At 53.3% G+C, this 20,276-nt stretch overlaps 3 protein-coding genes across 3 annotated transcripts; 2 read left to right on the top strand and 1 right to left on the bottom strand.

Annotated features, from left to right (window-relative positions):
• Window positions 1–1,176: 1,176 nt before the first annotated feature.
• Window positions 1,177–6,604, top strand: IFI35 (interferon induced protein 35). Its single transcript, XM_065909572.1, has 7 exons — window positions 1,177–1,336; window positions 4,850–4,948; window positions 5,206–5,353; window positions 5,424–5,530; window positions 5,632–5,818; window positions 5,912–6,018; window positions 6,246–6,604. The coding sequence occupies exons 1-7, from the start codon at window positions 1,331–1,333 to the stop codon at window positions 6,435–6,437; spliced, it is 846 nt and encodes a 281-aa protein (XP_065765644.1). The 5' UTR covers window positions 1,177–1,330; the 3' UTR covers window positions 6,438–6,604.
• A 1,377-nt stretch (window positions 6,605–7,981) lies between these two features.
• VAT1 (vesicle amine transport 1) lies at window positions 7,982–13,575 on the bottom strand. The gene is made up of 6 exons (XM_065909571.1): window positions 13,089–13,575; window positions 9,971–10,178; window positions 9,412–9,582; window positions 9,218–9,307; window positions 8,438–8,679; window positions 7,982–8,277 (listed from the first exon to the last, which is right to left on the bottom strand). Exons 1-6 carry the CDS (start codon window positions 13,500–13,502, stop codon window positions 8,194–8,196), a joined length of 1,209 nt encoding a protein of 402 aa, XP_065765643.1. The 5' UTR covers window positions 13,503–13,575; the 3' UTR covers window positions 7,982–8,193.
• Window positions 13,576–14,929: 1,354 nt separating this feature from the next.
• Window positions 14,930–18,575, top strand: RND2 (Rho family GTPase 2). The gene is made up of 5 exons (XM_065910166.1): window positions 14,930–15,126; window positions 15,613–15,700; window positions 16,515–16,624; window positions 17,319–17,453; window positions 17,648–18,575. The coding sequence occupies exons 1-5, from the start codon at window positions 15,025–15,027 to the stop codon at window positions 17,912–17,914; spliced, it is 702 nt and encodes a 233-aa protein (XP_065766238.1). The 5' UTR covers window positions 14,930–15,024; the 3' UTR covers window positions 17,915–18,575.
• The last annotated feature ends 1,701 nt before the right edge of the window (window positions 18,576–20,276 follow it).

Below are 20,276 nucleotides of genomic sequence, written 5' to 3'. Positions count from 1 at the left end.
AATACAGGCGGGGACCCATTCCCTTCTCCAAGGGATCATCCCAACCCAAGGATCAAACCCGGGTCTCCTGCATTGCAGGCAGATTCTTTACCATCTGAGCCACCAGGGTAGCCCTGGATGTCTCCAATAAGTGTTAACAGCTTGCCTACTCGAGAATCACAGATAGAACTAGAATATAAACCCTACTTTGGTGGCAAAAATTCAACTACTTGGATATTTGTATCACTTCTAGCAGTGGGACTTTGGGCAAGTTTCTATACTGTGTTCACAAGTTTAGCATCTCTTCTGTAAAATGGAAAAAAAACCAACTTTGCGGGGTTGTTTTGAAGGTTAAATCATGAAAAGCAGAATAGGGCGTGTAACAGCTCTCAAATGCTGGCCATTACCACAGTTTGGCGAACTTGGGGCTTTTTTTTTTTTTTTTAATAACTGGCTTTATTTTAATTTTATTTTCAAAAATGTAAGAAAACAATTACATATAGTGCTAGGCTACTAAGTAATAATTTGGTATTCAACCTTTAATTTGTTTTCAAGGTTTAAGAGAATGTTGGTATAGTGAAAAGTGAATGATTGCTTCACGTTTGGCTTTCCTTCTACAACTTAAAAGTTAACTATGTACATAGTCAGAGGTATTGAATAATGTTTCCTTCCCCCTAAAGTTGCTGTAAAAGCATTTTTTTCCTCTTACACTTCCACTTATCTCTAAACACAGCTTTAAGTAGTATTTTTAAAGTTACAGGAATATTTTCTTATGATATGATTACATAAATCCTTTATCTCCAAACACAAATCATTCAAGGGTTTGCATTTGAAGTTTTTTTTTTTTTACATGTACTAATTACTGTTTTATTTTTTTTAATTTTTTAATTTTTTTTTTTTACATTTTATTTATTTTTATTTTTAACTTGAGACTTTTATCTGTTGGTTACAATTAACATCTGCATGCTCTGGGTAACATTCTAAGCCATTAACAAAGCAGACCAAATTATACAAATAGGCCTGTACTGGGATTGCCAGGCTGGAAGGAATGGCTGATTTGGGCCAGCATTCAGTTTGTATTTGCTTGTGGGGCAACTTCCCTGAGGCCTCAAATTTGGGGGAAGTCGACTTTGAAGACCAGGAAGCCACCAGGGGAGGAGTGTGGGAGGGGCAGGGACTTCAGTCAAACGAAAATGAAAGCAAACAGCCTGCATAAGAAAGAAGTGTCTTCCAGGCTCCGGTGGGTAAGACCAAAGCTCCTCAAAGTGCAAGCGAGATTTTAGTTATTGGGGACTCTGCCAACGTGTGCCCAGCTCTGAAGGTTCACCTCTTGCCAACTGGATCCCAGACTATGTCGGTGAGAAGGAGGGTCTTGGGGGTGGGGAGAATTAGAGGAGCGCCTGTTTGGGCCAGGAATCTACCGGTTTCTGAGTCTAGCAAGGAAGCCTCTTCCTGCCCATCTCTCAGGCCTGCAGAAGGTCCAGGGAGACATTGGCTGAGATGACATCTCTAGGGTGTTGGTCCTCTAACTGCCTCAGAGACAGTTCTAAAACTACACCTCAGGAAATCTTGAATTCCTCTTGTGGATGTGCATTTTTCTGGAGAAAGAATCCATCATTTTCATTATATACTCAAAAGGGTTCTGTGACCCCTAAAAATTCAGTAATTGCTCACACCTTTATCTCTTGAGATCTCCCCCCAAAAATTCCCCCCCTCCTTACGTTTCAGCTTAACCTAGGACTCTCTTCAGGATGAGGAGAAGTATTCCTCTTCTGAGACCTAACCCCCACCACCCCCACCATCCCTGTCTTCTGTGGTCCCCCCTTTCCCAACCCATGAATGCCCCTGCTCATGGTAGACTAAGCCCTCTGCTGGCTGGTCCTCTGTTTCAGCTGTCCAACTTTGACCACCAGTGCCTGGCATGCAGTAAGGCACTCAGTAAACACCTGTTGAATGAATGAATCTCATCGAAATTCTTCAGCCTTTCTCTCCCTCATACTACCCCATCTGTTACAAACACACAGATCTCTTGCTTGGAAATATTTCATCTGCCTCTCAAACATAGGAAGAAAGACCACAGACTTTAGAGCCAGCCTGACTAGTTTCAGAACCTGGTTCCTCCCATTGGGTGGCCCTGGGCAAGTTACTAGCCTCTCTAACGCTTACAATCCAAGTCCTATTCCCCTATCTGTATGGTGGGAATAACAGTGACACTTCCACAGAAGAATACCTATCTGCAAGAATTAAACTAAATAATCCCTAAAATACATAGTGAACACTGCACACTCTGCTTGGCACATACTAAGTGCTCAATACCTGCTCATTATTGTTAACATTACCAACCTTTTCAGAATCCCAGTTCCCCAGGACGATCTTGATTCACCCCCACCTCACTTCTACCACTCTGCTAAAACTGCTTTCTCTCTTTTTAAAATTATTTTATTTATTTTTGACTTGTTCCAAGTAGACTCTCTCTAGTTGCGGTGAGTGGGGGGCTACTCTCTAGTTGTGGGATACCGGCTTCTCATTGCAGTGGCTTCTTGTTCCAGAACACCAGCTCTAGGTGTATGGGCTCAGTAGTTGTGGCTTCCTGGCTCTAGAGCACAAGCCAAGTAGTTGTGGCTTAGCTGCTCCGAGGTATGTGGAATCTTTCCAGATAGTTCCTCAACCAGGGATCAACCCCACATCCCCTGCCACTGGACCACCAGGGAGGCCCCTATTTTAAGTTTTTCAAAAAACCTCCATACTGTTTTCCATATTGATTGCACCAATTTACATTCCCTGCAACAGTGCAGGAGGGTTCTCCACACCCTCTCCAGCATTTATTATTCATAGACTTTTTCATGATGGCCGTTCTGACCTGGTCTGAGGTCATTGTAATTTTGATGTGCATTTTTCTAATAATTAGTGATATTGAGCATTTTTTTCATGTGCCTCCTGGCCATCTGTATGTCTTCTTCAGAGAAATGTCTATATAGGTCCTCTGCCCATTTTTTGATGGACAAATTGAGCTCTTTTAAACACTGTATCCATCACCTCACTCCCCCTTTCAGAAATCTTCACTAGTTCTCCATTTCCCTGCTGATAAACTCCCCTGCTTGAATATTTTTTTAATTGTATTTATGAAGCTTTTAAAAACAAATAAATTTACTTATTTAAAGCTATGTATTGAATGGCCTTGCCAATTACTAGGTTTTCAAACATGTCTAATTAGATCAAGATTTAAAGCAGAAGTAAAAAGAGGATAGATTAAGGACTGAATCCAATTCAAGAATGCATATTATTTGTCATATTTCTTTAAAGTCAAGCCATCTTTTTCAAATAAAAAAATCTAGGTTTCTGATTTCCCTTAGAAATGGGAAGATACAGGATACTGAAACCACATTCCATGTGAAGAAAACTTAACTAGAGCCAAGATGGGGTTGCCACTCTAGTGGGGACATGCTGTCTCCAAGATGTCAGAGTCCCCACCTCTCCACATGACACTACACGACCTCCCCTGGCTCGCGGATGTCATCTCGCTGCCCCTGAGAATCACTGATTATTTCTCACTACTCATTACCCAGCATTATTTGGTCCAGCCCTGGGTTTCATCTGCTTAAAACAGAGTGAACTCACCCTGAATGATTCAGCGCCCTGTGTAATATGTTGTTCATTCACTTCATTCATTCATTCATTCAACACACAATTTACTGAATGCCTGTTTTGTGCTGGGGACACAGAGATGGCCAGGATAGAGTCCCGTCCTCCCTAGAGACCTCACACTTCCCTGAGCTGACCTTATTTATCAGGCTTCCAACCGCAGAGTGAGCGATCCACCCCACAAACAAAGGTGCATTTATTCCCATCCCTGGTGTCATTCCCCTGGCCATTTGTCAGCTCTCTCTCTCTCTCTTTGGACCTGCCCCAAATCACGCCCAGTCTGAAAGGCTGCTTGGCACAGTGGAAAGGGTGGCAGTCATGGGACAGGCTGGGAGATCTTGGGTAAATTGCTCCCCTATTCTGACTTTGATTTCTTCACTGTAAAGCACAGATTAAGAGTCTGGAGTCAGACTGCCTAGGGCCAGATGACTGTGAGCAAGTCATTTGATCTCTCTGAACTACAGTTTCCTCCTCTGCAAAATAAGGGCAAGAGTGTATTTATTTCATAAGGTTGTTGCAAGATGTGAGTGATATAATTCATTTAAAGGGCTTAGCACAGTGCCTGATATAGAGTAAGTGCCTAATAAATGCTAGCTGATAGTCTTATCTTACAACTCTAAGCCCCTATTCCTCCTCTAGGTCTCCCTAGCTGTGTTAACCCCTATAGGACATTCCCTTCTCCAAACTCCTGCTGTCCTCCACCATCAATTGTGTGATTGTGAACTGTCTTGAGTACCATCTTACACAGGCCTGAGGGCTGGACCTTTGTCTTCCACTGCCCTGTGTCATGCCCAGTCCCTCATAGCAGGAGCTCAGTTGATGTTTCTTGTTTTGTTTTGGACTATGCTGGGTCTTTGCTTGTGGTGCACGCAGGCTCAATAGTTGTGGCGTGTGGATCTCAGTTCCCAGGCCAGGGGTCAAGCCCGCATCCCCTGCATTGGAAAGTGGATTCTCAACCACCAGACTCACCAGGAAAGTCCCTTGATCTGCATTTGTTAAACTCTAGGGCTCCAGGAATGACCCAGGCACGGCTGCTGCAAAGGCTCCTGCCCTTCAGAGCAGCCGAGATGAGGGCATTCAAGCTGGGCCAGGACGAGCCCAGGCCAGGGTAAATGGGTTGGGTTGTTCTCAGGCTGAGCATCAGCCCTGCTCTTGGAGAGTCCTGAAGAGCGTGGCGCCCTTCCCCTGGCTCATTGATTCTCTGGTTGCTCCCCCTCTGCTCCAACAGGCTCTCCAGGCCCTTCAGGAGGAACAGGCCAGACTAAAGATAAGGCTGCAGGAGCTGCAGGTGCTGCAGAGGAATCTCAGGGACTGCCCCCAAGACAAGGTAAACTTCGAGGGGGTGTGGTCTGGTAGAGAAAGTTGGGGAAGTCTTAATTTCACTCCTGGCCCTGCCACTTCCTGGCTGTGTGACCTTATCCACTTACTCACTTACTCCACTTCATCATCCAGCTCTTGTTTCAGGATTAATCCCTGGCACTCAGCATCAGTTACGTATAATCAGGGGTGCTTCCCTCCTAGGAGGGAGTGGGGGGCTCTCCCCAACCCTGAAGTCTGCATCACCCTCTCCTCCCCCACCCGCAGGTCCCATTCCCTGTGCCCGAGTCCCCCCTGGTGTTCCGAGGACACTTTCAGGAGGGCAAGGCAACGGCCAAGTCTGTGGTTTCCCATGTGCGGATTTGTTACCCTCTGCCTGGAGGCTCTGCTTTGGTGACCTTCGATGACCCCAATGGTGAGCTCCAGGAAACCCTGGGAGGGAGGCTGGGAGACTTCCAAGGACCAACCCTGCTCCTCTTCCCCAGTGGCCAAGCAGGTGCTGCAGCAAAAGGAGCATCAGATCAACGTGGAAGGGTTCCGGCTGAGGGTTCAAGTCCAGCCCATAGAGCTGCCCATGCTGACCAGCATCCAGGTGACAGAGTGGCAGGGCCCTGGGACCCGCAGGGGGTCCCGTGCACTGAGCACAAGGGCGTTGGGCTGTGCCCGGGACCACTTCCTCCTGCCTTTCCCCAGGTGTCCAGCCGGATGAATGACCAGACAGTACTGGTCAGCGGGTTTCCTGCCGAGCTCAAGCTAAGTGAGGAGGAGCTGCTGGACAAGCTGGAGATCTTCTTTGGCAAGACCAAGAATGGAGGTGGTGACGTGGAGATGAGGGAACTGCTGCAAGCGGGCGTCATGCTGGGCTTTACTGAGGATGGAGGTAAGGGCCCTGCTGGCGAGGAGAGCAGGGGCATCAGGCCACGGGAGGGGAGAGCCCTGGATGCTGAAGGTCTCCTGCTCCCTGTCCCTGCAGTGGCCCAGCACCTGTGCCAGATGGGCCAGTTCACGGTGCCACTGGGTAAGCAGCAGTCCTGTCTGACAGTCTCTCCCTATATGAGCGGGAAGATCCAGAAGGCCGAGGTAAGTGGGAAGGTGAAGATGGGGACTGGGCCAGGCCACCTGTCTGCACACCAGAAACTTGCTCAAGGAGGGATCACAGCCCCAAAACCCCACTGACCTATCCACTTCCCACCTCTCCAGGCCTCCTGCCCCCTCCCATACTCCCAGGGTCACCACCTTCCCTGACCTCTGCCCCCTCCAAGCCCAACTCGCATGAGCCTTTGCCTATCTCCTGGCTCCCTTTCCAGGTCAGGCCCCAGCTTGTGCCCCAGTCGGTGTTGGTGCTCAACATTCCCGATGTCCTGGACAGCCCGGAGCTACAAGACATCCTGGAGATCCACTTCCAGAAACCCACCCGTGGAGGCGGGGAGGTGGAAGCTGTGACAGTCGTGCCCCCGGGACAGCGGGGCCTGGCAGTCTTCACTTCGAAGTCAGGCTAGGAGCCCGCCCTACTCATCAAGCCCACCCCTCTGCCAAGGCTCTTAAACCAGGTTGGGGCTGGAGGCATGTACAGGAGAAAGTGATGACGCTGGTCAACGAAGAAGGGAGGTATTATGAGCGGTGAAATGCTGCCCAAGAACAGTAAAAGTGCCCGCCTGGCGTGATCCTCTTCCTCATTTCACTTCGTAAAAGGAAACTTGATCGGGGCATGGAAGGAGGCTGGGGGAGGGGGAAACCCCAGCCTTCTGCTAGCTGTGCTAGCCTTCCACAAGCTCACCTTCCCCTTCACTATCAGAGGCAGGATCCAGGACTCAGGGTTTGGCGTTTTATTGACACAAACACAAAGGCAGCTTCGGTAATGGGGTGGGTACACAGAAGCGAAAACAATCGCACTTCACATGTTATTTGGCCTCATTCCGATGAAGAGGCTGAGCCCCTCCCCCTCACCTCCCACCGGCAATGGCTCGGGCAATAACCCAGATCCCAGGGCAGAGGGACCTACTGTACCCTTGCTCCAGGAAGTCCCTACTTTGGTTCCAGTGGCCCAGGTCCTAAACCACCCCACTTTGAACCCCTATTTCATCTCCTCACCCACGTAAACAAAGCCTGGGGCTGACTGTGAAAAGCTGCCTCCCTGCTCTGAGGAGGCAGTGGGCCTCCCTTGACGACAGGGGGAATGTGCTTTGATTTTTACACTGGTCCCAGAACACACAGATGCCGTGGTCTCTCAGAGCTCTGGCTGGTAAATGCCACACTTAGCTGCAAGGCAGGGAAAGCTCCCCCACCTCTTTCTCCTCTACCACCACAGAGAAACGACAGCCCCAGAGACAGGACATGGCCCAGGCCCCAGGAGGCTAGGGGCTGGCCCCCCACCCACTGGCACACACACAGATTTTTGGCAGTGTTGTGGGACTGGGGGGCAGCGAAACCCCAGCTCCGGCAGAACAAGGAAGGCACTGGGGAGGACGGGGGAAGAGGAGGTGTGAGGCAGGGACCCCCACATACACAAGCAAGGTTTCCATTGCTAAGGCACTGAGAACAAATCCAGAGAACTCAGTGAAGGGCTGAGGGGGCTCCACGTCCCTCCCACAGAGGGGGGCTGGTCTGACTCCCGCCCCGGTTGGAAGAGGCACCTCTGGCTGAGAGTGGCAGGACACCTGGAGGTGGGAGCAGCCCGATTGTGCTCGAGAAGTTGGCGACAGGACGAGGCCTTGCGACAAGGGCGGGGGGGGCGGCGCTGGCTGGCCCGGGTTGAAGGGACACTAGGGCGACAGAGGGACATGCTGGACTCACATAGATTGGCCCCATATCCTGAGCTGACATTTCATTTCTTTGGGGAGGTGTGGGGCAGGGGCACGGCGGGCGATGAGCGGTAGGCGGAAGCACACAGAAACAGGACGGGAAGGAACTGGCTAACCTTCATCTTGGCACAAAAGCAGCACAGTGGGCCTGGGGACAGGGTGGGGGCAGGAAGCAGCTGCCTCCCTCTGACCCTCCCTGTCCCCTTGGCAGGGCCCAGACATCCAAGTGGTCACTTCCCACCCTCTTCAGAAGGCAGGAAGGTGAGAGGGGGAAGCCCTGACTGAAGAGAAAGAACAGGGCAGGGGAGAGGTCATCACCACGGGGACCTTGCGGGCAGAGAGGGCAACGTGTGGTGACGGAGGATGAACTGAACAGTGAGGGTCTGGTGGCCAACAGCACATGGCTTCCTAACTTCTCTCTTTCCCAGGCCCCGAGGGTTGCCTAGCCCCTGGCCTAGTTCTCCTTCTCCGGCCCAGGCACCAGGAGGACTTTGCCCACATTCTTCTTCTCCTGCATCTGCCTCATGGCATCCGCCACCTGGAGAGGAAGACAAGACTCTGCTTTCAGCGCCATCCGGCTCCTCCAGCAGCCAGCCTAAAGGGGTCAGCCCTCCTCCTCCCCGGACTCCTCCTCTGGGGACCCCCGAGCCTTCCTGGGTGTGCTACCCAGGCCCTCTCTGCAGAGCCACCACACTCACCTTCTCAAAGGGCCACACAGAGTCAATACGGGGCTTGATGTGGCCCTGGTTGTATAGAGCGAGGAGGCGGGTCACCACACTGCTGACCAGCTCCACCTCGCCCTCCAGGTAGCCCAAGTGGAAGCCACACACGGCTCGGTTGGCTGGCAGCAGCTGCAGAGTTGTCACGCTGAACTGATTCCACCATGTGCGTGCCAGGGCCATCAGGTTCCTCTTGGGGCCCGTCAGCAAGTTGGCCATTCCTGAGGCAGAAAGAGACACAGCCTGTGAATCCAGGGGCCAGGCACATCCCTGCATGTCTGGATTCATGCTCATCTGCCCACTGCAGGCCCCTTACAATTATCCATGCCAGCACCAGGAGTGACAGGAGAACCTTCCACCACCTGCTGGCTACCTGGCCCAACCGACTCAAAGATTGCTCTGGGCTTTACTTATTTATTTTGGGTGTGAAGTAGTTTTTTAAATGAAAACGCAGCTGGCTCAAGAAGCCTGGGAAGTAGGACAGAGGAAAGCAGACAGGTTGATACTGTATCAGGAATAATCCCCAAACAAGAACACAGAACACCGAATTTGCTATGACTCATGAAAGAGGACAGTAGGTACACCCAGGAGGCAGCAACCTGAATGCAATAACCAGGACCATCCTAACAGCGATGCTTTCTCAGAGCACCAGAGTCTCCACACCGTCTGCCTTCAGAAGCCCCGGGCCCCTAATATCCTACCCCTCCGACCCACAGTACTTCCCCAAACTCCCCCTACATCTCTGGCCCACTCACTTACCGTAAGTGACTACTTTGCCCATGGGTTTGAGGAGGTTGTAGCCCTTGGCAGTATCTGACCCACCCAGAGGGTCCATGACAATGTCCACACCTGTCACAGAGTAGGGGGCCCAAGAACAGCATTAGGAGTCACAGATCCTGAGATGGCCCACTCCCCAGCCCCATGCCATCCGAGCCCTTCCCATTCCCTGAGACCTTTGGGGGAAATCTTCTTGATCTCATCCACGTAGTCAGTCGTGTGGTAGTCGATGGGGTGTGTGACTCCGTTCTCCTTCAGCACCTCGTGCTTGCTGGCTGAGGCCGTTCCGAACACAGTCACATTCTCCACTGTCCGGCACAGCTGCAAGGCAGCCATACCCACACCCCCTAAAGCAAGACACTTTCATAAGGAGGGGATATGGGGTCGCCTAGCCACCACTCCCCATTTCCACCTCTCAAGGATCCAGCCCATCATTTTGCCTAGGTTCATCCTGGGGCTTTCTTCCATCATCCCATGTTCCCATCCCTAATTTCTAAGACTGACAACTGGGGGGAGGGAGACTGGCAAGGAGGGGGTGCTGGGCGAGGGCACGTTGCTATGATAGCACACCAGGTTGGACCTGGTGCCTGAGTGTTACCATGGCAACAACACTGCAGAGGCCTCTGGGCACCATAGGCCGAGGCAGCCAGTGTTGCCATGACAACAGTCCAGACATGCAGCAGGGAAGGGGCCTGGAAGGAAATCTGGGTGGGATAAATGAAGGGTGCCTGTCACCTGCAGCCATGTGTACCAAGACGCTGTGGCCAGGCCGTAGGTTGCCAAAGTCGAAGAGGACCATGTAGGCTGTGATATAATTGACCAGCAAGGCAGCAGCTTCTTCAAAAGTCATGGTCTCAGGCATCAGGAATGTCTGGGCTGAAGGCACAGTCACCTCCTCCTGCCACATGCCTGACCGGATCAACACCATCACTCGATCCCCTACCTTGAAGAATGGAAAAAGAGACTGAATCACTTTGCTATATACCAGAAACTAACACAACATTGTAAAACTATAATTAAAAAAAAAAAATTAAAAAGAGCATCATTCATTCACTCATTCATTCACCTGCTGGTAATTTACAACATTCCACTGTGCACAAGGCCCTCTTCCTGGCAATGAAGTAATAGTACAAGCAGCAGCAAGGCTCAGGGTAATGGTTATAATAACAACAATAGTAAACATATCATCAAAAACAATAACAATGTATCTTTGTTGACTGCTTACCAAGGGTCAGGGCCTATTGTAACCACTATATATAAACACTCAAAACTCATATCAGCTCCCTGAGGAAGATACTAGCCTTATCTCCACTTACAAATCTTACACTTTACTATTGTGTAAGAAGCTTATAGTTAGGGCAGCATGAAATACTGGTGAAGATATCAAACTGCTCTGGCTATTAAAAAAAAAAAAAGGCTCCATTGTTTTCTGACAGTATGATCTTGGGCAAATAAACATTGTCTAACCTTTTTGAGCCCCAGGTTTCCTATCTGTAAAACAGGGCAGTTAATGAGGATTAAGTGGCAAAAAATATATATATCATTCAGTGATTTTTTAGCCTAATGTCTGGCACACAGTAAGAACTTCATAGTGTTAGCTAATAATCATGACGACAATGAGGACAATACCAAAAGCAGTATTGGTGAGGGGCAGTCACCAATCTTAAAACTGAAGGAAAAAAAAAAATTGAAGGAATAGGGCAGTATGTGCTAAGGGCCATATGAAAGTGCAGGTAAAGGTCTCTGAGTAGCACCCAGGGCTCAGAAAGAACCTTTACCCAGTGACTGGGGGAAGGGGCAGTAGACAAGGAGAGCCAGCCACACCATCCTACCTATCAGGAAAAGACATCCCTCTTCCCCTTCCCCAGGCCCTCAGCCAACTGCACAAGAGCCTCCTAGCAGGAGGGAAAGGGAGCAAAGAAAACAGAAGCTTCCCCCCCAGTTTAACAACCAGGGTCAAGGGAAGGACAGGGGAAAGGGGGCAGTCTGTGGAGGAAAGCCTCTCATGGTTGTCTGAAGAGCATGGAGAGGGAGGTGTGGGTGCTGTTCCAGGACAATCTGAGTCTGTCTTGGATCCTGCCAGGAATGATGGGAATTCGGCATAGTAACCAGACTTGGGATCCATGGGGTAGGGGGATGGGATACCCACACATACCTTTTTTGCATGTCCTCAAGCCCCCACACTCCACTGAGGAGGAATACTGAGGGCAGACTAGCATCTTTCTTCAGAAGCACTGGCCTGAGATGAGGTCTGGGGAATGGCCTCCCCAAGACTCAGGACTAGCGGACTCAGAAATAACCATCGAGAGCTGGGAAAAGTGTGGTCAGTCTAGGTGGTGGCTAGTCCCAGATTTGGTCCAGTACAAGGTCCACTCACCAAGGTTAATGCTCATCCCTCAGCCCAGGACCCCTTCCCAGCTAAGATATCAGAAGCGAGGAAGGGCTCTCCCCTCAGAATTCAGCCTCTTACATCAGATTCTTACCCTGGACAGGATATCCTGTATTTTCGAAGCGGAAAGTGTGGGGAGAAGGGGTTAGGTAGCTGGCCTTGAGCAGTAACACGAACTAAAACTCCCATCAAAAAAAAAATTCCTCTTAGCACCTTCTCGGAGTACGGTTAGAAGTCAGTGGAAAGGGTGGGGTGGAAGCTGAATCCAGGGAGAAGCCCTTTAAGGAGGAAGGCGATGTATGCTTGTACAATAAATCCACTATTTCCAGCACTGGGATCTGGGGCCGGTAGGTCTGGCAAGATGAAGCCTGCCTTTGGTGAGTCTCTCCAGCAGGGGCCTGATTTGAAAACAAACCCCTCAACAAACGACATGCAAAGGCCTTATTACCCCAGGTCTCTCAAAAAGTTGATCATTTGGATCTCTTCGTTGTCTGGGGTTTTGGCCAAGATTAATGATAAACAAAAAGGAGACACAGACCGGCAGAGCTGGGCCAACCTACTCACGGTGCCACCGCCCCCCACCCCAGTCCAAATGGGCACCGGGCCCGGTTTCCGAGGCGAGGGTCCCCTCCGAGGAAGGCAGAGGTGGGTTCTGCCTCAAGTTCCCAAGGGCGGCGCCCCTGGGGTCGTGGTCCGCTTGGCTGAGTCACGGGCGGAGGAGATGTTGCTGTCACGGGAGACAGAGAGCCCAAGACAAAGATCCAGACGCCCAATCTCGCCCCCCGCCCCCCCCAAAGCAGTCCGCACTCCTACCCCTACCCCCACGATCAGTGGAAGGCCGGTGTGCGGGGAAGGGGGTGGCGGACTCCCTCTCCTCCATGATGGGCGTGCCCGTCTCCCAGGCCGGGCTCTGGGAGGGGCCGCCTCACACCCCCACAGACCACGGGGCAGCATGTGACTAGGGCTCTGGCACGGCGCGGAGCCCCCGCCCAACTCCGACTACAGAGCTCTTCAAGCTTCCTTGGCAGGGATGGGGGGAAGGTCTCCACCGTCACTCAGAGTCACATACGACAATTACCCGCGGAGAGTTCAGCGGGCAGGGGTACCGAGTAGGTTTCACGGGTGGTGGTAGGGGGGTGGGGGCAGCCGGGAGGCTCACTGCGCGCATGCGCAAAGGCTCCTTATTGTTTTCCCACCCACCCAGCTCCACAGCCGCTTCTGGGCGGCGGCCACAATTAAAATGTTTGGGGGGAGCGGGCAAGGGCTCCCTCTCAACCCCCACTCCCCAATATAAATCCAGTTCTCCAGGAGCCTCAGAGCACAGTCCCCTGTCCTGTGCTCTTCCGAGCCCGTCTACCCGGATTCGTGCCAGTTTCCCCCAGCTCTGCCACACCCCCGGCGCCCGCCCACTCGTGCCCCACTGCCCGGTAGCCTGCGCAGCCTCTCCCCGCCCTGCCCGCTCACCTTGCGGTCGTTTACGCCCTCGCCCACAGCGATCACCACGCCCGCGCCCTCCATGCCTGGAGTGACGGGCAGCGGCGGGAGCCGATCGTACAGCCCCTGCCGGGCCATAAGGTCAGCGAAGTTGAGCCCGCAGGCCTTGACGCGCAGCGTCAGCTGGCCGGTCCCCGGGGCTGGGGGCGCGGCCGGCCGGGTCTGCAGCTTCACCTTGTCGTAGCCGCCGAAGCCGGTGAGCACCAGACAGCGCAGCAGAGGCGGCGGCGGCGAAAGGGCGGCGGGCCCCTCGGAGGCCGCAGACGGCTGAGCGTCGCCGGCTGCCTCCGCCTTCGGGGGCTGCGAAGAGGCATCTTCTCCAGCCCCTGCTTCGGCCGCCGCCACCGCGGTGGCCGCCTCGGCTACCTCTCTCTCGGCGGACATGGCTGAGACTCCCGACGTGGGCGCACAGCTGGACTGAGAGAGCACCGCTGGGGAAGGCGGGGCGCGTCAGGACTAGCGGAGGCTGCGGACTCTGAGAGGGCGGGGCGGGGCGCCGAGACGGGGGCGGGGCCTCGTGCGCCGACTTAAAGGGCCAGGGCCACCCAGCAGGTGCGGCGGGAGCGCGAGAAGTGGAGAGGAGCTTATGGGTACGGACTCACGCGAGGTCACTCTTGGGATCAGGAAGATCGCGAGTTAATTTATGTATTCATGACAAACAAGTTTTAAAATATATTAAGGGACAGCCAGAAGGACGATCCCAAAACCTGAGCTTTCGTCAGATGTGGGGAGCCAGCCACCTGTGGAGCGGAACTCGACCCAGCTGGTCCTCAGGCTCTGACACTACCCATATGTGATCCACTCTTTGTGTTCTTGCAGTGGCAAGCTGGAGCAGGGTGACCGAGCCATCTATCTTTGTTAAAGCTCTGTGCCTCAATTGTTCTTTCCGTAAAATGGAAATGATGTTGCTTGCTCCAGTTATCCTTACAGGGTAAAGATACAATTAAATCGAGTATCCTCTATTTAAAGAAGCCCTTTTGAAAGGTAAAAGATGCCATGTACATGCAGAACAGGTTTGATAATGTTAGACTCCGAATTAAACCTGAAATGATTTTAGAGCTTGTCTCTGGTTCCAGCCGGGCTGTCTCCCTGGGCAGTTCTATTTTCCTCTTCTTTCTCTCTTCCCCGCGAAGCATCCACCAGAGGACGCAGCTTCCTCAAAACTTTCCACCCTGCGCTTGGCTGGAGAAACTCAGTCCATGCTTTCTTGCTAGTCCCGGCCCGAGGTTAAATCACTGCAGCTCCAGACCCGGCCGGCCGTTGCCTTGGAAACGGAAAGCCATGACGTCACCATTGTCCTGGTAGTTGTGTTGGAGTCCTTTCCTACATATCCTCAAGACTCCCTGGACTTGAGAATGGAGGAGAGACACTAAACCAAAAAGACTCCTTTTCCCCGCTACCTTCTTGCGCCCCCTTCAGTTCAGAAAGTGGATGGATGCCGCCGCGCGTGTCCTCAGTAGCACACCGACGTTCACGCGTGGGCACGCAGAAGGCCCAAGCCTCATGCGTGTGCAGCTCCCACCCTACCTCTGAGAACTTTCCCCGAACTCCGCCCCAATCCCAGGCGGGAGGAAGTCAAGTCAGTCAAACAACCCCGCTCAGCGAGTCCCAAACCCGCAGGGGCCCTATCACTCCGCGCGCAAGAACCCTGTTCTTGGGCCCCTGGCCCCGCCCCTCTCCTCTGGGCCCTGCCCCCCGGCAGCGCGGGTGGGAGGCGGGGCCGGGGGCGCGGCCGCCGGGTTGGGGGCGGGGCGGAGGGGGGGGCCGCGGCCCCGGGAGGGGGCTCGGCGCGGGCCCGAGAGATGCCGGTGTCGGCGGCCCGAGCGGCTGCAGCTGCAGCGGCGGGGGAGGCGGCAGCGGAGCCCGGGAGGGGGGCTGCGCGGGGGGCCGGCGCGTAGCCGGGACCATGGAGGGGCAGAGCGGCCGCTGCAAGATCGTGGTGGTGGGGGACGCCGAGTGCGGCAAGACGGCGCTGCTGCAGGTGTTCGCCAAGGACGCCTACCCCGGGGTGAGGAACCCGCGTCTTGGGAGGGGGGCGCTGGGGCCGCGGGGATGGGTGATTGGAGCCTGGGGGACGGACGGAAATGGGTGCTGGGATCCAAGAGAGGGGTTTGGAGGACTGGGGAAGGCGTTAGGCTTTCTGGAAAGACTGCAGAGGTTTGGGGTGGGAGGAATTGGGGAGCAGGGTGAGATGAATGGGGCTTGGAAGAACCAGAGGATCCCGGAGGGGGCGCCAGGGGAATGTCGCGGGGGGGGGGGGGGGGGCTGTCCTAGGCATTGGAAAGAGGAAGAATTAGGGCCTGAAAGGACCGAGCAGGGGGTCCGGGAGCCTGGCAGAAATTCCGCTGAGGCAGCCGCTCCCGGGATCTCCCCGTTGCCCAACACCCGACCAACTTGGGTCCTGGGGCTGGGCTACACGGGGTGTGGGAATTAGGAGTGCATTTGTCTGGGGTGAGGACTGGAGGATCTCATCTTGACCCATTCGTGTCTGCAGAGTTATGTCCCCACCGTGTTTGAGAACTACACCGCGAGCTTTGAGATCGACAAGCGCCGCATTGAGCTCAACATGTGGGACACTTCAGGTAGCCAAGTCCCTCGGGGTCACCCTGACTTCCAGACCTCCCCCTAATCCCTCCCTGGACTAGATCCTTAGGCTCTAGTTCAACCCAGCCCATCCATCCAATTCTAGGAGGAAGGAAAATCAATATTCTGCTTAAAGCCAGGGAAACTGAGGCAGAGCTTTCAGAGACACATAGAAACCTTGTCCTGAAGGAGAAAGCCTGTCCCCTTAGCTGGATTCTGCATACCTGGGAAAGTTGGGAAGGAATGACTTTTGTTTTGGAACATATTTCTTAGGAGATAAGGCTAGGTTTAGAAAAGACATTTAGAATTTCTTGGGGTGAGGGGGTGCAGCAGAAAACTGCTTCTCTAGACTGGACTGTAGAAATCCAAGATCAGTTCTCAGGAGGAGAGTGGAAGAGCTCTGCCCCTGCCCGTTCATCTTCAAAAAGGGAGGGTGTTTTGTTTTGTTTTAAATTTTTGCTTGGCTCCCCTAGAGAGCTATAGAAGATGTCTGTCAAAGCCCAGAAAGCACATGCAAAATTTTGTGAGAATGTTGAATGATTTCATGAGCTTCTCAAAGATCCAGAAGAGATTAAGAATGATTACTTTTAGAGAACCCCCTAGGGAAGTGAAGAGCTTATTCCTGCCCCTAACCTCCCTTCTGTCTGCTCTCCTTGGAGAAACAGACTCCTTGATGGGGACTAATACCTGCTCTTTCCCATTCTCTGCTCAGCATGCCTTAACCGCCAGGATTGCTAAGGTCTCCCATTCCCTTCCAGGCTTTCCTCCCTCTCAGGACCCTCATCTGTCCCCTCCCTCCTTGTCTTCTCTCAGGTTCCTCTTACTATGATAACGTCCGGCCTCTGGCCTATCCTGACTCGGACGCTGTGCTCATCTGCTTCGACATTAGCCGACCGGAAACACTGGACAGTGTCCTCAAGAAGGTGGGAGCCTGGGGAAGCAGGACAGCTAGCCTGAGGGGGACAGGGAAACGCATGGGCCAGGAGGGAGTTAAAGCTGAGCATGGCCATTAGGGAGAAAGTGTGTGATACCCTCAACTTTTCCCGTCCTCCCTGACTTCCTGGAAGTCAGTCCTAGAGCTGGATATGGCATCTGGGGGACATGGGGGACAACAGAGAAAAGTACTCAAGGGATTACTAGTCCACCCTCCTCATCTCCTTGGATTTGGGAGCCCCTGGATGAAGGAGATGGGAATGCTGCTGCTGGAGCTTGGGAAAGCCCCTGCGGTGTCCTCTGCAGGCCCCTATTTCCATGAGAAAAGCCCAAGGTGAATGGACAGAAGTCAGCTAAGGCAGCCCTAGTTCTCAGTCGCAGTTGTGGGAAGAGAGGGCGGGATTAGTCTGTTCCCAGGAACAAATTTGGGAAAGGGGGTGGGAATGGGAAGGTTCCAAGCTGGCCCACCCCGCATAGCCCCCACCCTTGCCTTCTCCTTCTTTCCCTTCTCCCACACCTCTGCCTGCTTTTCAGCCCAAGTCCACCAGTGTCACCTGCTTGCTTAATTACATGGGAGAGACTAGAGGGGTGCATGATTCCTGCATGCTGTGAGCCAGTGGGGTGGTTCCTACATGTTGTGCCTCCTTCTTCCCCTGCATAACTTTGTTTTCTTGCTCCAAATAGTGGCAAGGGGAGACTCAAGAGTTTTGCCCCAATGCCAAGGTTGTGCTGGTTGGCTGTAAACTGGACATGCGGACTGACCTGGCCACACTGAGGGAGCTGTCCAAGCAGAGGCTTATCCCTGTTACGCATGAGCAGGTGGGCCTCTTGATCTGTGACCTAAGACCTCTCACCTCTGCCCCTCCCAGCCTCTTTTCTGAAAACACCCTATTTGGCTAATCCCTTGCCCTGGCCTCTGACCTGATCCCTTAACCCCCTGCCCCAGCTTCCCTGCCCCTTGCTGAACTGCAGGCTAAGTCCCATGACCCTCTCTACTCACTCCATCCTTCCAGGGCACCGTGCTGGCCAAGCAGGTGGGGGCTGTGTCCTATGTAGAGTGCTCTTCCCGGTCCTCTGAGCGCAGCGTCAGAGATGTCTTCCATGTGGCCACCGTGGCCTCCCTTGGCCGTGGCCACAGACAGCTGCGCCGTACTGACTCACGCCGGGGATTGCAGCGATCTGCTCAGCTGGCAGGACGGCCAGACCGGGGGAATGGAAATGGGAATGGGAATGAGGGTGAGATACACAAGGATAGAGCCAAGAGCTGCAACCTCATGTGAGGGGCCCTATGGGAGGAGGAGGGGGGCCTGGGGCACAGTTGTCCCACTGCTGGTCCTGGCTTCCTGATCTCCTGACTCTGTTTGGGACTTTAGGGCGGGCGAGTGAACAGTTCTCCCTGACAAGGGAGTTGGAGGCAGAAGGGTGCCTCTGTTCCCCACATCCTCATTCCACTCCTGTCCAAGGCAAGTTGAGGGAACCAGCAGAGCAGGCATCTGCGCTGTGGGCTGGGATGAGGCTAGGGGTCTGGGGAAGCCAGCAGCAAGCAGTGACCTTGGTTGAGTATTAATGTATGAAGGGTGCCTTCCTCCCCACCTCCAGTCCCCATATCCTGGTCCTGGCGCTCTTCCCAAGGAAAGTGTCCACTCGCTGACCTTCCTTCTTCCTCACCTCTCATTTCCACAGCTGTTCTCACTCATCCTAACCTCCAGGCAACATGCACTAAATTAAAAAGCAAATTGAGAAGCCTCTCCCTCTCCCCCTGCCCCCATCTACCCACCAGTCCTAACTCCCTCCCTCCCTTTCCCTAGTAGAGTTCAAATAAAGCCCATGTCCATGGAAAATGACTGTGGCTTTAGTTTTGTTGCTTTCTTAAAAAAAAAAAAAAATCTACCAGTGTCTAGTAGCTGGAGGGAAAGTTAGGCTTCAGGAAGAACTTCCCTGTCGATGCTCACAGATGGAGCAGAGGAAAAAGCTGTGAGTTGGATCAGCAGTGTCCTTTTAGGAGCCAGAGGTGGGAGAGAGAGGTGTCTTGGGACTATTCATCTCAGTTAATGAGCCAGACAATCCTAAAGCCATTAGGGGGGTTTAAAGTGGACTGATGTGCAATTCATTACTTAGCCCAACTGGGGCCCCCTGCTAATGTGGGAGGAGGCCTGCTGAAGTGGTCCAGGACCCTTGATCACTATCTCCAGCCCCAACTTGGAATCAGCTGGTGCCCTGGGAGCTCTGGGGTGGGAAGACATTAAAAGCCTCTGCATCCAGCTGACCCCATGCAGAGTGAAGTTTCCCAAGGGGACAGTCATTTGATTCTGGGGTCTCCTTGGTGGCTGGGGCAGGGGCTGACTCCATCTTTCCATCCTGAGCAACTTGATGATTTTGGAGGGAGCACAAGATAAGAGTGCTCAACCTCCGCTAGACAAGGAAAGCCAGTGGAGGGACTGGCTAGAGTACTTGTTGTCAAGAAAGACAGTGCTGGTCTGTTTTCTCCGGAGTCTGGTTTCACATTGTCCTGTATTCCTTCCCTGGCTCTGATCCCACTGGCCTCTTTTTGGTGACATTCTCCCCCAGGAACCATCCATGGCTCTCCCCTCCCCCAGCCCCAGCCCGTTCTTGAGACACACTTCTGGGAGAGAACACAGACCTTACCCTCCCATCTGCTGGGATCCCCCCTTCTAATTCACAGCCCCTCCCTCCCTCATTCATTCAGCAAGTGTGTACTGAGCACCAACTGTGTGCCCGACACTGGCTTTGGATTCTGAAAGAACCAGTCTCTATACTCTGGAGGCCAGCCCAGTGGGGAAGAGAGGCACCCCCGGTGTGAAGGTGCCTCAGTTTGTGGGAGCTCCTTACAGCCTCAGAAGCCCATCCTCTGAGCCAGGTCCTTGAGGGTCGAAGCGGAGTTTGCCAGGCAGGGAAGGGGTAGGAAAAGTACTCTGAGTGGAGGATACAGCATGTGCGAGCACGTGGAGATGAGGAAGAGCATGGCAGTGGCTCGTTTGGGGCTGCCACGCCAGGGAGAGAGGAAGACAAGGCTGGGAAGGAATATCTATGCAGACCCCGCAAAGGAACCAGGAGTTCATTCTGGGGATGTGAGGTGGCCAAAGGGGTTTCAAGCAGAAAATGAAGTGGCAAGATTTGGTTTTTTGGATAGATGGTTATTTGGATGAGGTGACCTGGGGTTGGGGAGGTGGGCGGTGGGCTGGGGGGTTTGGCTCTGTGATGCTATTAAAGCTATTAAAATAGCTTCTCCCTTGGGACTTCTCTGGTGGCCCAGTGGTTAAGACTGCTTCCACTGCAGGGTGCATGAGTTCTGTTCCTGGTCAGGGAACTAAGATCCTGCATGCTGCATTGTGTGGCCAAATAATTAGCTTCTCCCTTCCCTTTGCCAGGGTCCAGTCTTGAGAGGAAAGGAAATTCCTACCCCCTCCTGGCTTGTCAGACACTCCGTATTCTCCCTCTCCCTCCAAGACCCTGTCCATCTCAGCCAGTCTCCTCAAGGATTCTGGGACAGCTTCAAGGGCACTGGGTACCCCACCCTCTGAAACTGAGACCTGCTTAGGGGCTAACTCCAAGATCCTCTGCAAGTCCTGGACCTGGACCGAGGGCGCTGGAGAGAGCTGGGGCCCAGCTCTGTGGATCTCA

The sequence above is a fragment of the Muntiacus reevesi genome, chromosome 18, assembly GCF_963930625.1.
Source record: "Muntiacus reevesi chromosome 18, mMunRee1.1, whole genome shotgun sequence".
Taxonomy (NCBI): domain Eukaryota; kingdom Metazoa; phylum Chordata; class Mammalia; order Artiodactyla; family Cervidae; genus Muntiacus; species Muntiacus reevesi.
This window is presented reverse-complemented; position numbering and strand designations above follow the sequence as displayed.